Source organism: Cheilinus undulatus, linkage group 17 (genome assembly GCF_018320785.1).
Source record: "Cheilinus undulatus linkage group 17, ASM1832078v1, whole genome shotgun sequence".
NCBI classification, from domain to species: domain Eukaryota; kingdom Metazoa; phylum Chordata; class Actinopteri; order Labriformes; family Labridae; genus Cheilinus; species Cheilinus undulatus.
The window spans coordinates 35,274,127-35,294,483 of record NC_054881.1 but is presented as its reverse complement, the minus strand read 5'-3'; the positions used below and the strand labels follow the sequence as shown (position 1 = coordinate 35,294,483).

The 20,357-nt window shown below is 40.7% G+C and overlaps 1 protein-coding gene across 1 annotated transcript in view; it reads left to right on the top strand.

Moving 5' to 3' along the window:
• The window catches only part of cabp7b (calcium binding protein 7b), a 33,555-nt gene extending 14,469 nt beyond the window's left edge, over positions 1-19,086 (top strand). Inside the window, exons 2-5 of the mRNA XM_041811530.1 lie at positions 15,809-15,952; positions 16,034-16,146; positions 16,570-16,717; positions 18,959-19,086. Of these exons, the coding sequence (XP_041667464.1) occupies positions 15,809-15,952; positions 16,034-16,146; positions 16,570-16,717; positions 18,959-19,086 (533 nt within the window). The remainder of the gene's footprint in view (positions 1-15,808; positions 15,953-16,033; positions 16,147-16,569; positions 16,718-18,958) is intronic.
• The last annotated feature ends 1,271 nt before the right edge of the window (positions 19,087-20,357 follow it).

Sequence of the window (20,357 nt, the reverse complement as noted above, 5' to 3'; positions counted from 1 at the left end):
GAGCAATGCCAGGATCATTACTGAAGGTGAAGAAGGATTTTTGCACTAAACTGGACAATCTCTGTAAACCTCTCAGATATGGTATGTGATGTTTTTGTTAAAATGCAGGAACTTTTTGCCCTTCAACACCAACATTTTCTTTATTGTGCTCTATCAAATACTGCAAACAAGGGTTTTTTCTGTCTTGGTATTGTTCATTTCTTTCCCCCGTTAGCAGTCATACCTTCTGTGCTGTACAGAACGTTAAGGTGTGTTTTGGATAAAAACCGAGGCCGCAGTAAGGCGTAGATGTGGTGAGCAGGTCCACCTTAGGGCGCCATCTGGCAGGATGGAGGACTGACACAACCCCAGTCGTAATCTGGATGTCCTTGCATAATACTAGGGTGGGAAAATAAAAAAGTCCACACCTTTTGTGGGAGAAAGGGGTGGATGTGGTAAGTAAGCACAGCCTAGGGCAGGGGGTCCCAAACTTTTCAGCCCGTGACCCCTAAAATAATAGTGTTAGAGACTTGGGACTCCAACCTTCCCTGGAGGTGAAGCAACAATGTTCCACAAACATCCTGTAAAAATTGATATTTAAGGGAGTTTTCGTACACGTTACTTACATTTAAGTGCAGATCTCGCTTAATAACTACAGTTTGATTTTGAATGGAACTAATTTTAACATTATTTTTTGCAATAATGCATAAGTTATACTACTTTAAAATCATTTAAAATTCTTCTTCATTTTTTTGGAAAGCATCCTGCAACCCCCCCATCAGAAGCTAGCAACCCCCCTGATGGTCCCAACCCCAACTTTGGGAACCACTGGCCTAGGGTTCCATCTGGGCAGGTAGTAGGATTGCCACGAGCCCCAAGTCATACCTTGGATGTCCTAAGGGCCCAAAGTCTCCACGCATGTCACCAGAGATGAAAAGGTCAGGATAAAAGAGATGCCGTTGAGCTTGACCTTTGACACCGACATGATGAGCTTGACTCCGCCCCCCAGAGCCCCCTACAGCACTGGTTTGTGGCACAAATCCGGCAATGAATCCATAGGGTCTACATGGCTAAACTTACCTGTGTTTTAGAAAACGAAGAATTTTCTGTGCGTTTGACCTTCGCTACATATGCAAACACCGTTTTTGGTAACTGAAAATGCACAATTTTGAAAATTCCTTCCAGGGTGAAGATTTTAGAATCTATGTTTATGAACAGAGACGCCTGAATGGACTACAGAGCTCACTGCTGCTTCACAGAACACCTCTAAGACACAAACTCCACCACCAATGTCGCCAGTTTGGACAAAGCCTGGTCCAGGTTGATAGAACTTTAGAAAATGAAACGGTCATTCACACTAGTGGGTTTTTGCATTTTCATGTGGATGAAGATGTTTCTAAAACGCTTAGAAAATTCACCTGCTGTGTGACTGCAGTTCTGATGTATTCTGCTCATTTGAAGTATCATGATCTGCGCTCTACCTATAGTTTGACTTCTCGGTGAATGTTTAAACACGACTGCTCCGTAGTCTTGAAGCTCTCTCAGCTCAAAAATGAAACAGACTCCAAACGTGTCATCAAACACTTTTTTCCTGACAGTAATGAACTATTAATTTTATGACTCGGTGAGTATGAGTCTTTGGATAGCCTTGACTCAATCCTCTTACATGCATCATTTAATACAATGCAGTGGGTTTAGTCACTGAAACTTCTCCTCCTTTCTGAGTAAAATAAATCACATTCAGAGTCTGATATCTCCTCTCATTTATGCACATGATCTGGCAAGCTTATTACTTGCCATATTTGTGACATAAAAGCGACACGCAGAGCGTTTTCTCTCATAGAATCCAGCATGTCGGCTCCAAGCCATTATTTGGGATATCCCCAATTATTCAGTTCAGAGAGCTTCAATGGCCTTTTTACCCCAGCCAGTGACTCTGACGCTTTGCCAACATGCAGCACTGAGCTTCTTGGCATCAGCCTCCTTCATGGACCATTTTCATGGACATTTTAGCGGCACTAACCAGCATGAATCACTGTGTTGTTCAGTCAGAAAGGTCAGTGGGATCTGTTTGTCCTCTTGCTCTGTGAACTTGGAAGGTCAGCCGACTTTAAAGTCCTGTTTAGATCTCTGAGTCTCTCTTTGACGACCGGGACAGATTGTACCAGCTCTTGAACTACTTTTAAAGCCTAAAAGCATGTGTTTTACTAAGATGTGATAATCTAACAGTGAAGCCAAAGAAGCTCCAACAAAGTGCTCTTAGTTGCAGTATAAATGAACATCAGCAGGCTTGTTTGCTCTCCAGGAAACAATCAGCATCATGATTCTGTCTGAAGCTGTTGATCTAACCTGCCATGAAATTGTCTGTCAATATTTCATTTTCTCCTTGCATGGGAGAGTTTGATGAATTGGTCATATCATTCATGTCTCTCCAGAACTCTTCTTTAATGTTACATCATTCCTCTGCAATTTCCTTTTCCTCCCTTTCTGCCTGAAGCGACCCAATATGACGATATTTGTGATTCCAGACACACCGCTGGGCATCTGAGATAGTCGTGTGCTGCAAAGTAAAACACAGAGGAAACATATTTTTCTTCACTGCTTACCTTTCAACATGATGTAGCACCTGTCACTGGGATGTAAAGAATGCATATTTTCAGAAATGAAAAGAGATAATTCACTGATTTAGAAGAAGGTGGCTGCACACTTATCGCTCAGTGCACGTTTGGAGCATCAATAAAGCCGTGTTTACATCAGAGCTCTTCAGTATTTACAGAGCACAATAATGCTGTTTCACTCTCTTTGGTTCAGTTATGCAGACAGATCGCACGCTCAGGTTGTATCATTTGTCTTACTTTAGGTGTAATGTGTAAAAGTGATTTTTATCACTATCACAATATTATCAACGACCCTAAACATACACTATATAGACAAAAGTATTCTGCCGCCTGACCATTATACTTACAGCATGGGTTATCAAGTACATTTGCACAAGGGCCAGATTTAGTCTCAACAGAAACTCTGGGGGGCGGACTTTCACATAAACAAACATTAAATAAACATTTTGGTCTGATTGAAATATTACTGTAGTAGTATTTGTATTTTTCTTTCAAAATGCAGGACATTTTAGTCATTACCAGTGAGATCTATCCCTATTATCTATAACGCAGCAGGCCACAAGTAGACAGGCCTGACAACAAAACTGGCTGGGCCCCTAAAAATCCCAGAGAAGGGGCACTCTGCTATTGTGATTTAGCACCAGTATTAACCCCATTTTTGCACGATTTTGACCCTTTTTGAACCCACTTTTTCTGCATGTTTTATTGCCTTTGTGCCACTCTTATCCATTTTTGACACTTTTCTTCTATTTTTGCCACTTTTAACCCCTTTTCATTACATTTTTTCAACAATTTTTGCAACTTTAATACCATTTTTTGCAATTTTCAACAAATGTTTGATACTGTTTTTTTCTTCTTTAACCAATTTAAACCACTTTTCCTGCATGTTTTATCCCTGTTGTGCCACTCTTTTATCCTTTCTTGCCATTTTTCAACCCCTTTTCATTGCTTTTTTTGCACTATTTTTTGTTATTTGTAACCAATAGTTGATGCTTTTCACCCCATTTTGCCAATTTTTGTCCCTTTTTGCTACTCCACAACCCATTTTGCCACCTCTTTTCACCATTTTTTCTGGACATTTTGCCACTGATCTCCCATTTTTGCTACTCTAACCCCTTTTCACCACTTTATCTGCACATTTTTGCAGCGCTTCTGCCAACCTTAACTCTTTTTCAAATCTCTACTAATTATGGCAGTAAATTTCAGTCAAAAACAGATCAAATGTTCAAGCATTCTAAAACTATTTCAATACTAATCGTTTGTGGGATGGATTTAACAGCTGCAGACATTCAAGGCCAAAGGATATTCTTAAAACCACAGAATCTTCTTTTCCTCCTTTTCTGAATTTAATGATCTTTCGGGGGCCGGACAGGAAGCTTTGGGCCGCCAGTTGATGATCAGTGACCTACAGGGTTAGTGTAATGACACAGTAGTCAAATACATGCACTATAATATGGAGGTGGTCCACCTTTTACAGCTCTAATAGCCTCCACTTTTCTTGGAAGGCTATTAGAGCTGTTTGGAGTGTTTCTGTGGGAATTTGTCTCTATCCATTCTGTAGAGGATTTATGAGGTCAGGCACTGATGTTGGACAAGAGTCCAGTGTTGGTGTGGTTGAATCACTCCATTCTGTGCCTGGTATTGGACTTGGTGGTGTGAGGTTTGCATGCAAGAGCTCAGCCATGGAAACCCATTAATGAAGCTCCATCTGTAAAGCGTTGGTGCTTACATTAAAGGGGACATATTTTACCCTTTTAAGACAAGTTTATATTGGTCTCAGAGGTCCCCAAAACATGCCTGGGAAGCTTGTTGATGAAAAAATACTCTACTATTGGATTTATACATGTCTAAAAATCCCCTGTTCCAGCCTTGCTCAGAACAAGCTGTTTCTGTGTCTGTGGCTTTAAATGTTAATGAGGTGTCTGACTCCGCCCCTGACTCCACCCCTCTCAGGAAATGGATGTGGCTTTCCTGATCCTTTTCTCAGATGGCAGCTGAGAGGAGGATCAGAGGGGAGGGCAGAACTTTCTTCCAAGCAGAGAGGGCACCTGGTGGTGGTGCTAACTCCCCACATGACATCATGAGGGGAAAATCTGAGAACGGCTTGTTTTAGCACATATTTTCAGAAAGGTGTGGGGGGGGGGGGGATTTTTCTGGTACTTGAGGGGATTTTGGACAGGCCAGGGGCACATAGTTTTGTTAGTAAAGGCTAAAAAAAAAGTGTTTTTTGCATAATATGTGACCTTTAATGCCACAGGAAGTTCAGAACTCTTCAGCTATTGAATCAGTAGAGCGTTGGCAACTTTTTTGCACCATGTGTAGCAGTCGTTGACCCCTCTCTGTGATTTTATGTTGTCTACCACTTCATGACTGAGTTGCTGTTGTTCCTGAATGTTTCCACTTTCTAATGATATCACTTACAGTTGAGTGGGGAATATCCAACAGGGATGAAATTTCATGAAGTCTTACTGCAAAGGTGGCATCATCACAGTACCACGCTTGAGTTCATAAAGACCCATGTCGTATCACAAATGTCTGCAAATAGAGACTGCATGGCTAGGTCCTTGACTTTATACACCTGTGGCAACAGGTCTGATTGAAATGTCTGAATTCAATAATATAATGTAGCTGTTGTTGGGTGGGCTCTCAGTCAGAAGGTCGGGGTTTGATCCACAGCTCCTGCAGCCGCGTATCAATGTGTCCTTGGGCATGACGTTTAACTCTTCCACTGCTGCATCAGTGGCATGTGAAATATGAATAGGATCAGTGTTGCCACTCTACTTAACAGCCTCCACCATCAGTATATGAATGGTGTGAATGGCTATGTGTGACCTGCAGTGTACAGAAAGCTCTCTGAGTAGCCAGATGACTGAAAAAAACTGCTACACAAACTCAAGAGTGCATTTAAACAAGTCAGAATTTATCACAACAAATGAAAAATAACTTTATGTAAACAAGCAATGCTTTCTCACTCAGCATGGGAACATTTTCCCTCTTAGATGGCAGTCTGAGTATTATGGTCGTGCTTTTATACCATTATGATACAGTCAGAAAACGCTCAAGATAGCTGTTTACAAATCTCAGAATAAGTGGTGCACTTGTGGTTAAAGAAATGTTTTTCATATTAAAATAAGATTCAAGAGAAATGTGTTACAAACAGTTTGAAACACTGTACAAAGCCAGATAAACATAACCTGTGAATTAAAGCTTGTTGAAACTGTCATATTTGTTTAAAGCTCCTGTGAAGAGTTTTTTATCTGGTTACAAAACAGACTGAAATGAGAATGAAAGCTTCTTTGTGACTGAGAAAAGCAACCAAGACCACCAGTGACATGATTGATTTTGTTCTATTCGATTATTTTTACCGTAAAAGTGATGCCATTGGGTACTTGGGGGTACTGCTTCTCTGCTGGCTCTTATGCAGGTCTAGACTTAATAGGACTAGGATCATCTGTGGCTAATATACAGTGCCTATAAAAAGTATTCACCCCCTTGGATGTCTTACCCTTTGGTCTTTTTGACAAAAAATCTCTTGTGTCAAATGTCAAAGTAAAAAAAAGATTTCTCCATAGTAATGTCAATTAAACAAAAACACATGAATGCATATATATTCATCTCCTTTAAAGTGACTGACCTAATTCAACAGAGGTCCAGCCAACTGGTGCTAGTAGACTCATAGTTAGTGAAATCAGGGTCGTTTGAGTGTAATGAATGTGTCTCTAGTGATTGTAGTATGAAGACACCTGTGTCTTCCTCGCTACCATTACACCATGGAGATAAAAGAACACTCCAAGCAAAAGAGCCTACATCAGGCCAGCAAAGAGATAGCCACTGTCAAAAAACTCATATTAAATTTCATCTAGAGATATCCAGAAGGCATGTAGGAGACTCCACAGTCACGCTGAAGAAAGTTCTTTGGTCTAATGAGACCAAGTTGGGGCTTTTTTACCACCAGGCAGGACACTTTGTTTGGTGGACACCAAACACTGGACATCACCACAAACACATCATCCTGGGAAGCATGGTAGTGGCAGCATCATGCTGTGGGGATGCTTCTCAGCTTCAGCCCTGGAAGGCTGTAAAGATAGAGAGTAAATGAAGGAAAACCTTAGAGAACATTCTTATTCAGTCTGCACGAAAACTACGGCTTGGGAGAAGATTTACAGAAATGGTTTAAAGACAACAAGGTGAATGTTCTGGAGTGGCCGAGTCAAAGCCCAGACCTCAATCCAAGAGAGTTTTTGGCTGGACTTGAAAAAGGATGATCCCTGTGCTACCTGACAGAGCTTGGGCAGTTTTGCAAAGAAGAATGGAGCAAAATTGCAGTGTCCAGATGGGCAAGCCTGATTGAGACCTATCCACATAGAATCAGTGCTGTGATTGCAGCCAACTCTACATCTACTAAATACTGACTTGAAGGGAGGAATATTATGCAGTCACTTGTTTTACATTGAATATTTCTATTTAATTGACATTACTTTATGGAAATTTATTAAGATTTTTTTTTTTTTTTTGGTCAAAAAGAAATCCAGATTATATTGTCCGTGACTGCTTTTTGAAATCAATAATTGTGTAGAACATCCAAGGGGCTGAATACTTTTTATAGGTGCTTTCGTCTTAAACATTGGCTCCAAAGTGTGTGTCGTACCTAAATTTACCAGTGTTAATCCAGTGTGTTACAAACTCAAGAGGATCCCTCTGAACAGGATAAAAGCATATCCTCATTCATGTCCCATTCATTATATGTAGACAATGTCATTACTGTTGTTCATGATTGAATATCCATGTAGCTGATTGCTTTAACAGATACACAAACATAATTAATTTCCACCAGCACGTAGCAGATTTGTCATTGCAGACACACCCATGTCACCATGTTTGTTCATTACCCTTGGGTTGACTGTGAGCTCTGATGACGTATTGTCTTTGACTCAGTCTTACCGTCAATGCCATTACCTCAAAGGCTGCACACGCTCGGACGTCTTTATGACACTGTGTCACTATATCTCGATCACTGACGGCACTCCTACTCAAACACCAAGATATTTAGCGCCAGTATTAATGAGGTGCTAAACACTGCTAAATGAGTTGGTATTTGTAAATGCTCAGAAATTCCCCTGTCAGCAGAATGAACTCTAAAAAGTTCATTCAGGCAGACCTTGATTATTTGCTGCTGCGGGGGCAATGCTGGATTAATTAAAAAGATGATGTGCGTACAGTATGGGGAGTTTCTTGGCCCGGTTGTGACTTTAGATAACCAAGCTGGTGCACCCCCAGGGCGGAGCAGGGTTACGCAGATTTTCTGATCAAGGACTCAAAGTAGCATAATGACTGAGCGTGTTTCAGCAGCTTGATTTAACACTTTTTAACAATGGTAGCCGCTTCGGTGCTCTGCATGTTGAACCTGTCTACCTGCTCAGTTATGCAGGTTTGTTTGCACACATTTGCAAAAGAAAGGCATGCGTGAATCTTATGATTATCCTTCTTTCTGAGAATGTATCAAGGACATATTTGTAATGCTGCTCTTGTACTGCACTGCACCATATGGAGTGTAGATTATACTTTCTGCACTCTGCATGTGTAAATTAACTTCTCTGTCAGTGAATGAGGAATTAAACTGTGCACATTCTTTCCTAAAGTGAAATTATGTATAAAGACGAATTCAGATAGAGTGGGAAATAAAGGAAATTAATGTAACACTGGAACAAAAACAACTTTATCTCATCAATAAATGTAAATAATAACCAAACTTTTGAGGTAAATTTCATCTTGATTTTCTGGTGCCAATACACTAAAAATACAGTATAATTCAACAAAGTAAGCTCAACTAAAAGTCACCACATCATGATTTTGTAAACCATGATGTGGTGTTTAAGAAATGCATATTTTTGATGAGTCATACATTTTTGCTCCCTTCTTGTTAGTATTTACAGTAGTCAGCTTTGGCTGCAATCACAGCACTGAGTCTGTGTGGATATGTTTCTAGCATAAGATTGTCCTCCAGGATTTTTCTATGTTTCGCCGCATTCATTTTACCCTCTGCCTTCACAAGTCTTCCAGGGCTGTAGCTGAGAAGCATCCCCACAGCATGATGCTGCCACCACTGTGCTTCCTAGTGGGGATGGTGTGTTTGTGGTGATGTTACAGTGTTCCGCCAAATATAGTGTCTTGTCTGACAGCCAAAAATCTCCATTCTGATCTCAGCAGACCAAAGAACTTTCTTCCTCTTGACTATGGAGTCTCCCACATGCCTTTTGGCGAACTCTTGTCGAGACTTGAGGAGTTTTCTTCAACAACTGGGCAAGAATTGTTTTATGCAGAGTCTCTCCCATCTAAGCTGCTGAAGCTAGTAACTCCTTCAGAGTAGTCATAGGTGTCTTGGTGGCCTCTCTCACTAGTCTCCTTCTTGCACGCTCACTCAGTTTGTGAGGATGGCCTGATTTATACGTGTGACATATTCCTTCCATTTCTTCATGCTGGGATTAACTCTGGGGGATGTTCAGTGCCTTGGAAATGTTTTTGTAACCATCCCCTGGCTTATATTTTTCAATAACCTTTCCTGTGAGTTGCTTGGAGTGTTCTTTTGTCTTAATGGTGTAAGGGTAGCCAGGAATACTGATGAACTGGTGACTGGACCTTCCAGACATAGGTGTCTTAGTACTATATTCATTTGAGGGGGGGGTGAATACTTATGTAGTCACATATTATACTTTGAATATTTTTAATTGACTTTTCTTTGTTGACATTTAATTAGGAAACATTGAAAAATTAGATTTTTTTTGCATACTAAATGTCAAAAAAGGAAACTGTGATGTTAAAAAGACAATTTATGTTAAACCAAGAGATGACTTCCACTAGTTCTGTGAGGTTAATCCATCCTGCGTCCCTTGAGGTTGCATGTGTACATTTTTTTTAAATATTCACTCGTGTCTCTGTGAAACAATCAGTAGTCCGGCCACTTCTGGGCTCTCTCAGTGAATTCATTATTTGTCGCCGGCACACAGGGTCATGACATTGAATCTAGGGTGGAGCCGAAGGAAGATAACAAAACTGGAGTAGCTCTGCTGGCTGTAATTTAGACAAATATCTCGTGTCTCTTATGTCAAGGTTTGGAGCAGACTGTGTCACTCTTCTAGTTCAGCCAGGACCTCGATAAAAGCGGCGTATAATGGCCTTTTGCAGCAATTTCTTCTTGTTTTTCTCCCAAGGCTATAAACTGCCTCTGTGGGCTCTGGCTTGTTAGCTGTCAGTCATTCATGTGTACAAGATGGATGGTCAGCGCTGGTCCGCTCGCTTGCATGCAAATTATAGGTGGTGTTTTCTCAATCACATTTTGCATTTAAATTTGTTTGTGAGTCATTTGTAGAGGCACTCTGTATAATTACACGTTCAATGAAGTTCAAATAATGTCCCTTAAAGGCTCTTCATCTAGTAACCCATAATAAGCTGTGTGCTTTGTCTTTGAGTGATCACAGCTTGTTTCTGGTCATTCTTGGCATTCAGGTGAGCTTGTCTTTAATTGCCCGCCGTGTTTTATCTAACCATACATGACCGCTGAGCCAGCGAGGAAGGAGTCTTCTTATATTTGAGGATCTACATCAAAAAGAAAGCAGCGAGCGTCTGAGCCTTTGATGTGCAACTGCTCTTCTTAGCACTTCAAACAGAATACTGTGATGCCGGGCCAGGACAGGAGCCAAATGGCAATGTTTATGGATTATTTACTAAAAGTTGTTGTTAATTATAAGCATACGAGCATGCACGCTGCCTTCTGCCACACTTGATTGTGTTATGCCGGTTGTAACAGGTGTTGGCCCTGAAGGTGTCTGTTAGTTTACATCAGTAACAAACAAGAAATTCATCATCTGATCTCAGCAGAAAAACACAACAGGCCAGGTTACTCTGACTCTGTTTCATAATAACCAGCCTCTGCCTGCCACCCAGTATGCAAAACCATTTTCAGAAAAGTTGGGATGCTGTGCCCCATGTGAATGAAAACAGAATATGACGACTTCCAAATCCTTTTCAACCTACAGGTGGACCTCAAAATAGAATATTGTGGAAGTTTCCTGAGCTTTTTACACTATATTGCCAAAAGTATTCACTCACCCAACCAAATAATTGAAATCCAGTGTTCCAGTCACTTCCATGGCCACAGGTGTATAAAATCAAGCACCTAGGCATGCAGACTGTTTCTACAAACATTTTTGAAAGAATGGGTCGCTCTCAGGAGTTCAGTGAATTCCAGCGTGGTACCGTGATAGGATGCCACCTGTGCAACAAGTCCAGTGGTGAAATTTCCTCACTCCTAAATATTCCACAGTCAACTGTCAATGGTATTATGACGAAGTGGAAGCAATTAGGAATGACAGCAACTCAGCCATGAAGTGGTAGGCCATGTAAAATGACGGAGCGGGGTCAGCGGATGCCGAGGCGCATAGTGCGCAGAGGTCGCCAACTTTATGCAGATTCAATCGCTACAGACCTCCAAACTTCATGTGGCCTTCAGATTAACTCAAGAACAGTGCATAGAGAGCTTCGTGGAATGGGTTTCCATGGCCGAGCAGCTGCATCCAAGCCATACAGTGCAATGCAACACGTTGGATGCAGTGGTGTAAAGCACGCCGCCACTGGACTCTAGAGCAGTGGAGACGCATTTTCTAGAGTGACGAATCGTGCTTCTCCATCTGGCAATCTGATGGACGAGTCTGGGTTTGGCAGTTGCCAGGAGAACGGTACTTGTCTGAATGCATTGTGCCAAGTGTAAAGTTTGGTGGAGGGGGGATTATGGTGTGTGGTTGTATTTTAGGAGCTGGGCTTGGCCCCTTAGTTCCAGTGAAAGGAACTCTGAATGCTTCAGCATACCAAGAGATTTTGGACAATTCCATGCTCCCAACTTTGTGGGAAGAGTTTAGGGATGGCCCTTCCTGTTCCAACATGACTGTGCACCAGTGCACAAAGCAAGGTCCATAAAGACATGGATGAGAGAGTTTGGTGTGGATGAACTTGACTGGTCTGCACAGAGTCCTGACCTCAACCTGATAGAACACCTTTGTGATGAATTAGAGCAGAGACTGAGAGCCATCTCTCTTTCTAGTTCAGTTCACACAACCACAATGATGGAGAAGACTGCTGACCCGACTAATGTCCAGGAGACATTCACTTTGCAAGGTTAGGCCATCTAGTCCTAAGGGGTTATGAGGGAAAGGATCAACAAGACTGTTATAAACACAAACGTTCAAAAGGCGTTAATGTAATGGTGTCTGGGTGTATTAGTGCCCATGGCATGGGTAACTTGCACATCTGTAAATGCACTGTTAATATTAAGAGGTGCATACAGGTGTTAGAGCAACATGTGCTTCCATGCAGAAGACGTCTTTTTCAAGGAGATCCCTTTATTTAGCAAGACAATGTCAACCACATTCTGCACAAATTCCAACAGCATGGCTCTACAGTAAGAGAGATAAGATACCAGGCTGCCCTTCATGCAGTCCAGACCTGTCTACCACTGAAAATGTATGGTGAAGCACATAACAGAACAAGGTCCCCCATAAGGAGGATAAAGGAGAGCTTTCTGGGGCCCGGCCAAATGAGGGGGTCCATGGAGATGAGCAAAATCACGATCCATTGTAAAGTTAAGTTGTGATAAACATATTTTATCTTTAACTTTAATAATAACCACTCTTATCAAAGAAGCAAAAATAATTTTATTTATTTATGCTGTAGTGTAATATAGTCTTTGTCAAAATGCAAACCCCTTTTTTAGGACAGAATTGCCTTGTTTGGATAAACTTAACAATGTGGATGGGCACATGAAACTAAACCATTTGGAAAAGGGCATCAAACTTCAAAGTCAAGCCATACTGTGCACAAATGTCAGGATATCAGAGAACAAAGTAGAATGAACATGTAATAACTTTAATTATATAATCGCAAAAAGTGGCAAAAAGGGTGAAAAAAGTGATGAAAAGTGGTTACAGGGTGGCAAAATCTGTTTAAAGCTGAAATGGGTTAAGAAAGGCAAAATGGGTAACAAAAAAATGAAGGAAAAAATTTGAGAAAATCGGCCAAAAAGTGGCAAAATTGGGTAAAAAAATGGACGGCTAAAGTTGTGGAAAGGGGTTAAGAGCAGAAAATGGGATAAGAAGGCAAAAGAAATTGTAATATGAGGTGAAAAGTGCTTACAGGTAGCAAAAATGAGGTTGCGAAAGGCAAAACAGGTAAAACAAAAAGAAAATGGAGAGAAAAATGGAGAAAAGCGGCTAAAAAGTGGTAAAATTAGGTAAAATATGGCAACTATTGGTCACAGCCAAAAAAAAAAAAGACAAGAGTGAAAAAAAAGTGACAAAAATGGATGGCTGAAGTTGTAAAAAGGGGTTAAAAATGGATGGGAAAATGGAGAAAAGTGACTAAAAAGTGGCAAAATTAGGCAAAATATAGTTACTATAGGTTACAGAGGCAAAATGGGTCAAGAGTGGCAAAAAAAGTGGCAAATATGGATGGCTAAAGTTTTGTAAAGTGGTTAAAAGCAGAAAAATTGGTTCAAAAAGTGTCAAGAAAAATAGTAAAACAGAGATGAAAAGTGCTTACAGGTAGCAAAAATGAGGCCAAAGAAGCAAAAATGGGATATAGGCAGCAAAAAAAGGTTAAGAAAGTCAAAACAGGTAAAACAGAAAGATAATGGAGGGAAAAAAATGGAGAAAAGCGGCTAAAAAGTGGCAAAATCAGGCAAAATATGGCAACTATAGGTCACAAGCAAAGAAGGGCAAGAGTTGCAAAAAAGTGGAAAAAAATGGATGGCTTAAGTTGTGAAAAGGGGTTAAAAATGGATGGGAAAATGGAGAAAAGTGGCTAAATTGTGGCAAAATGAAGCAAAATATAGCAACTATTGGTAACAGAGGCAAAATGGGTCGAGTGGCAAAAAAGTGGCAAAAATGGACAGCTAAAGTTGTGGAAATGGGTTAAAGCAGAAAAATTGGTTCAAAGTGGCAAAATTGGTTAAAATGTGTAAGGAAATGTAGAAAAATGGGCAGAAACAGTGATGAAAAGAGGTTAAAACATGCCTGGAATAAGTAATTTGAACATCAGAACCCAATAATAGCTTGAGACACTTTTCAGCTCCAAAATGAGGGGACTGTTAGCCAGGACGCTACCATGAATGCTACTGATCCAGCACACATGCAGGAATCTCATCAATTAATCACATCCTGGTAGGGCCCATCCTCTGAGTATTTCAGGGGCCTAGCTAATCTTGTGGGCAGGCCTGCAATAGGACAAGGGAAAGCCCACACTGTTGAGCAACTTACAATGTACAATAAGAAACAATGAGACAGAACTTTACTTTCATCACTTCAAGAATTTGTGTCTTTAATTCCCAATGCTTGTCGTGTTGTTAAGCAGTGAACATGCTCCTTTGCCAGCTTTTTTTGGAACCTATTACTGGCACCGCATTCAGATATTTCTAAAAAGCAATACAAATAACCAGGTTCATCATTAAGTAGTTTTTATGTGAGCTGCTTTTAATAGAATATAAGCTGAAAACGATTTGGAACTCATTGTATTCTGTTTTGATTCACATTTACACAATGTCCCAACTTTTTTTAAAATTAGGGTCTGTACGACGCACCCATCCCCCATCCCTGCAGGTGGTGTGCCCACAGGGGGGAGGCTCCGTGTTACTTTTTAGAGTTGAACCCAAAAGGACCCCATGAAGAAAAAGTCTGGCCACCAGACGCTCACCTTCAAGCTCCCCCCAGGTCTGGCTTCACGGGGTGCCTCTGTGTCCCACTTCCAGACGCGATTTCTTTGTTCCCATAATCCTGCTTCATGGTGGCTTTTTGAATCGCTCTTTGTCTGGACGCCTGGGACCAATTTGACTTGGGAGAGTCTACTACAGAGTAATGCCCCCCAAAAACACAGCTGCCAGGTTCACAGGGGCACGCAGACCTCTCCTCAACAGTAAGGTGGCAATACAGTGTCATTATAACTAATTAAAAGACATTTTAACTACAGTATCTGTCACTCTCCGTGGTGCTGGAAAAATCATCTGCAGTGGCTCTGTCTCTCTCCGTGGTGCTGAAGTATTAGACTACCTTTTTCCATGGAGTCAGATTATGAAAAGCTGTTTCTGTCACTGTCCATGGTGCTGAAAATTCAGCTAAAGTCTATCTTTCTTTCCTTGTGTGGATAGAGAATTCAACTACTGGCTTTATTAGCATTTTTAAGGAGTGTTGTCACAGGTAGTGTTGGTGCAGGAAAGGGCTTCAATCAAAAAAAACTCACATTTTCATAGCAGTGAGGGTATATAGATACTTTGTGTGGGTTTTTAAGTGTTTTGAGGAAAATAAAGCTTTGTGGTTCAGAATAAGACAGTTATAAAAGCCATCACAATTATTTTGATTGATATTTAGATCACCATTATTACATACAAGCCAATTTGAGCTTGAATTACAAATAATTCAACTTGTTGTGTTCTGCTCCTCACTTAAATCAAAGTGAGAGCTGTTTTGGTGGAAAGGGCAGGGCACATTTAAATTGAGTTTATGGATTATCCATGCAGTTTCCATTTTCAATCATTTGTGATGCAAAATGGGTAATCCTGAAGAACTCAGTGACTTCATGTGTGGTACTGGGATGGATGCCATTTTAGCAGTAAGAAGTAAAATGTCACGTAAATGGTATTATTAGAAAGTGGAAGCATTTAGGAACAACAGCAGCACAACCATGAAGCAGGAGACCACAAAAAAAAATCATAGAGTGGGGTCAATGAATGTGCACAAAATCACACAAAACACTAAAAAAATCTTGTGCCAAGCTTTCCAAGAAGAGTGGAGGCTGTTATAGCTGCAAAAGGGGGGCAACTCCATACTATAGTACATGTTAGTCGTTAGTCCTCTGCACCTGATTAAACGTCATCAAGTGATTCGTGTGCTTCATTGGGTTTCCTGGTAGATCCATTGAAACACCTTTGTTTCTTGCTGGTCCTTCTGTGAGCACCGACCTCCACCTGTGGAGGGGCTAAAGGGCAAGAGACTCTCTCTTTATTAAAGCACATATATTTGAATACAATTTCATTACAGTCCCCATTACAGTCGGCGAAATGGTCAGGCAACCAAATACTTTTGACCATATAGCGTATCTTGTGCCTAACTTTGCTTTTTGTAGCAATCCAGTTTAAATGCAACATAACCCCTTCTCTCCTCCTCCTCTGACAGAGATCCGTGAGGCTTTCAAAGTGTTCGACCGGGACGGGAATGGCTTCATCTCAAAGCAGGAGTTGGGGATGGCAATGCGCTCTCTGGGCTACATGCCCAACGAGGTGGAGCTGGAGGTGATCATCCAGAGGCTGGATATAGACGGTACATCCCTGACTCTTTCCCCCCTAATGTTGTATCTAAAATGTGATGTGAGATGATAACATGTTTGTGTCTTTTCATCAGGTGATGGTCAAGTTGGCTTTGAGGAATTTGTCACGCTACTTGGTCCCAAACTCTCTTGTGCTGGGATGCCTGATAAGTTTCACGGAGCAGACTTTGATTCAGTGTTTTGGAAGGTATTTGTTTTCCCACATTATTTCCTTACTTTTTTGTGATATTGAGTTACCTGTTTTAATTAAAATAACAATAAATCCAGGGTTATTTCCAGCAGTATTACTTCATTATGCATTGTATTCCAATGGAAAAGTAAAGGTCTTGATTTTAAAGTGGCTCTGACACCTCTCTGGTAATTACAGTACATCAGCACTATCCTCATCTCATTCCTTGCATTGAGTTGCATCACCAAATAAATTAGTTCAATTAAAATGTATGCACACTTGAAGCAAAAACCCACTAAAAGTTTATGTTTATAGCCAGGAGCTAGCCCATACTCTCACTTTTTATTGCTGACCTGAAGCTTGTTTGCATCACTGAGGGGCATGAAGAAAGTAGTTTTAGCTCCACTAATGAGAGCTTTTTGTGGTTTTATGTCTTCCCAGTGCGACATGCAGAAACTGACCGTGGATGAACTCAAGAGACTGCTGTACGATACTTTCAGAGACCACCTCACCATGAAAGACATCGAGAACATCATCATGACCGAGGAGAGCCACCTGAACAGTCCAGAGTGTCACGTGGACATCGACAGTGAGTCACACAAAGACTTCATCTTAAATATTGTTCTGGAATTTTTAAGTGTGATTTCACATTAGTGACCCAGTCTCAGATTCTTGAGCTCAAGCGTACAAGATTCTGGCTTCAAGTGGCCTCGGGCACAAGTCACGGTCTGCAGGAGATGTCAATGTAATCCTGCTCGGCTCTCATCAGTGAGTAGAGTTGTAAAGACTCTAAATGTCTCCTGTGTCTTCAGAAAAAGGTGTTGCTGCACAACACAAGCCAAGCTCAGAGAGGGTCATTGTTGGCATCTCAGAAATAACAAACATCCATAGGAGCAATGGACTCCATTGTCCATGCAGAGCTTAAACTACTGTCACATAGTTGATGACACTAAAAGTTGCCATGGTGGCTTCATCTTTCTTCCTTGTTTGTTGATTTGCAAACGAACTACATCTTGTTTACAGAAGTTGCTAACACAGCCAAGACAGCCAGATCTCAGATGCCACCCCCTTGGAGACTTGGAGACCACTACTGTGAGACATTTTTGTGTCTTAGAACAGAAATACAGTCAAAAACTCTCAAAACAAAATGAGATTAAGTTTTGGTTAGTATCACAGGTAGGATAGCAAAAGTTAAAATTCAATAAACCTGACCTGTAAAACCTGATTACAAAACCTTTACTAAAGCAGAGTTGGGGGAAAAAAAACCTGTTCTCAATGAAAACATTCAAACACAGCTAATGTAGCTAAGGCAAAGCTAACGAAGCTATGTAAGCTACATAGACAACTATATAGCTATTGTAGGCGGAAAGCTAACATGGTGAAATCTTGAGCTGACAAAGCCACGCTAGCTACATTAGCTACAAAAACAAAGCAGGTTACATAGCTACATAGATAAAGCTTAAGAAGCAGCTAATGTAGCCAGAGCCAAAGTTAACAGAGATGTGTAAGCTATGTAGACAACCTAGCTATCTAGCTATTGTGCCTGTGTAGCGAATACAGTTAAATGTAAAGATAACAAAGCCATGTTAGCAATGTTAACTACACTAGCTAATAAAACTATGTAAGCTATGTAGCTACAGCTTAATAAGCAGCTAATGTAGGTAAGGCCAAAGCTAACAAAGTTGTTTTACCTATGAAGACAACCTAGCTATGTGGCTAGTGTAGCTACATAGCCAATATAGTAAAATCTAAAGCTTACAAGCCGTTAGCTGTGTTAGCTACGTTACAAAACTTTGAGGTTACATAGCTACAAGCTCAAGCTAAAGAAGCAGCTAATGTAGCTAAGGCCAAAGTTAACAAAGGTGTGTTAGCTAGGTACAAACCTAGCTATGTAGCTATTATAGCTTATATAGTTAAATCTAAAGCTTACAAAGCCATGTAAGCTGTTATCTACAAAATATGGAAGTCAGATAACTATGTAGCTCAACCTAAAGAAGCACCTAACGTAGACTAAAGCTAACAAAGCTACATTAGCTATGTTAGCTTTGTAGGTTATGTAGCTAATGCTAAAAAGGCTATGTTAGTTTTGTTAAATTATGCTATTTGCTAAAACTAAACCTGTCTTAAAAGTATTAATTTCATGGCTTAATTTAACTTTGTTAGCTTTAGCTCAAGCTAACAGAGCTGCATTGCCCTGCGCAGTAATAGTAACTAGCGTGCAACACTGTTAGCTTCAGCTTAAGCTAAAAAGCAAAACAGAGCCGTCCTTCACCTAACTGCTTCTAATACAGGTTTATACATAATTTAGTCCTGTTTTATTTATGAACGGTTGTTTAGTCTTTAATGTTTGCAGTGTGGTTATTTCATGAATGTAACTGCCAGACCTTGTTGATGAATAAAGTTGAGTATTTAAAAAAACTTCTTAAAGGTTGTTCCAGCAAATTGCATCCCTTCCACTCTGACAGATGCAGTGTCTCATAGTAGAGGTCTGCAAGAGAGGGTGTCTGAGATCTGTGGTCTGGAGGCAGACCTTTTCCACACAGCTAGAAGGGTACTGCTGTTACCTCCATGTCCTGATTTGCACCCTCACTCCCTTAAACTGCATCATGCATGCATGCTGACACCTACGGTTGAAAGACCAGTATAAGGGAGTAATCCTGATGCTGCAGCTGTTAGACAAGCTGCATGTAATATAAGGGTGCCGGGGCAAATCCCTCAGGACTCTCCCCATCAGACTAGGAGGAGACAAAAATGGGTCATAGTGTGAAAACACCTTTGATAACTGTTTTGACACTCTGTGCAATGATTTTCTGTCTGAATTTCTCCACAGCAAGCCCAACACAACAGGAGAAGCACACATGTGTGCGTAAAAGTCTGATTTGTGCCTTCGCTATCGCATTCATCATCAGCGTTATGCTCATTGCAGCGAATCAAATGCTCCGCAGAGGAATGAAGTAAAGACCTGTCTCCAGCTTGTTTCAAACATATTTACAGACGGACTATGAAAAGCAGACATTAACCAAAAATCTAGACTGTGTTTTTGTTTTTTTTCACTGTTTTCAGCACCAACAATGATGCTATCATAGCTTCTTAAATTGATGAAATGATGTCATGCAACATTTTGTATGGCCACCACTCACTGCGCATGAAGGTAAAAAAGACAGAAAGGAATCTCAAGGGCTCCTGAAACAGTTGTGTCACATACTGAGTGAAATTTCAGAAGTTTTCTAAAGAAAATAGCTTGAAAAGTAGACTAGAAGACGTCAGTAGTTCAGTGTGCAGTAGGCCATGTGCTTTAGTAATAGCTGTGCTGTGTCCAATATATCAAAACGACTAATGTTGTTGATGAGAGTTCAGTGGTTCGGAGTGTGCTCCAGTAATGATAGTACTGATGGTCGTAATGAAGCAATACAAAAGTGTTGATGTGCTACATTTTAGGTTTCTTCAGAGTGGACGTATTAGACCCATTTCCACCTTTTAACACAGTCCCCTGTGGTCCAAATGAAATGTCTGGGCTGTGCTTTGGTCAAAACATAAAAATGGATCAAGCACCAGAGGACAGTTTGACCCTGTATAAACCAGCTCTTAACAGCCAGTTCAGTCAGAACGATCAATTTGGTGTGTGTCTCTTTAAATGCAAATGAGCTTCCTCTATTCCTTCCTCTAAGGGTTTTTTTGGGGGGTTGAAAAGCCAAATTATACTGACCACGATTGAGTTATAAAATCAATCGGGGGGGAAACATCCAAGGGGGTGAATACTTTCTATAGAAACTGTACACATAGCTGGTGTAACAGGCTGCAGGATACACGACTAGATATTCTGAGCTTCATAAAATAAGTGAAGTTTCACAACTTTTAACTACTTTTTCTTAAGTAGAAAGCTTTTAAACCCAGCTAATATTCTGGGCATTTTTTTGGCATGGATAGTGTTAATATGGTTCACCGCTTTAATCCATTCTGAAATTTCCCAATAACCCAGTGTTTTAAATTATGTTCTCAGAAAATGAATCCTACCAGCTTTAGTGATCCCCTGAGTGCTTCTGTAACACTGTGAGCAGAGCCGCTTTCATAAATCCTGTGAAATATCTTAACATTTACACCCAAGCTTCTCAGTAGGTGGGTCAGGACCTAAACGTGGATCACGTATACATACCTGGAAAAGGGTGAATATTTTGTTGGTGGTTCTGAGACTGATTTTCATGTCGGATTGGCTCAAAGTTTGGCATAGA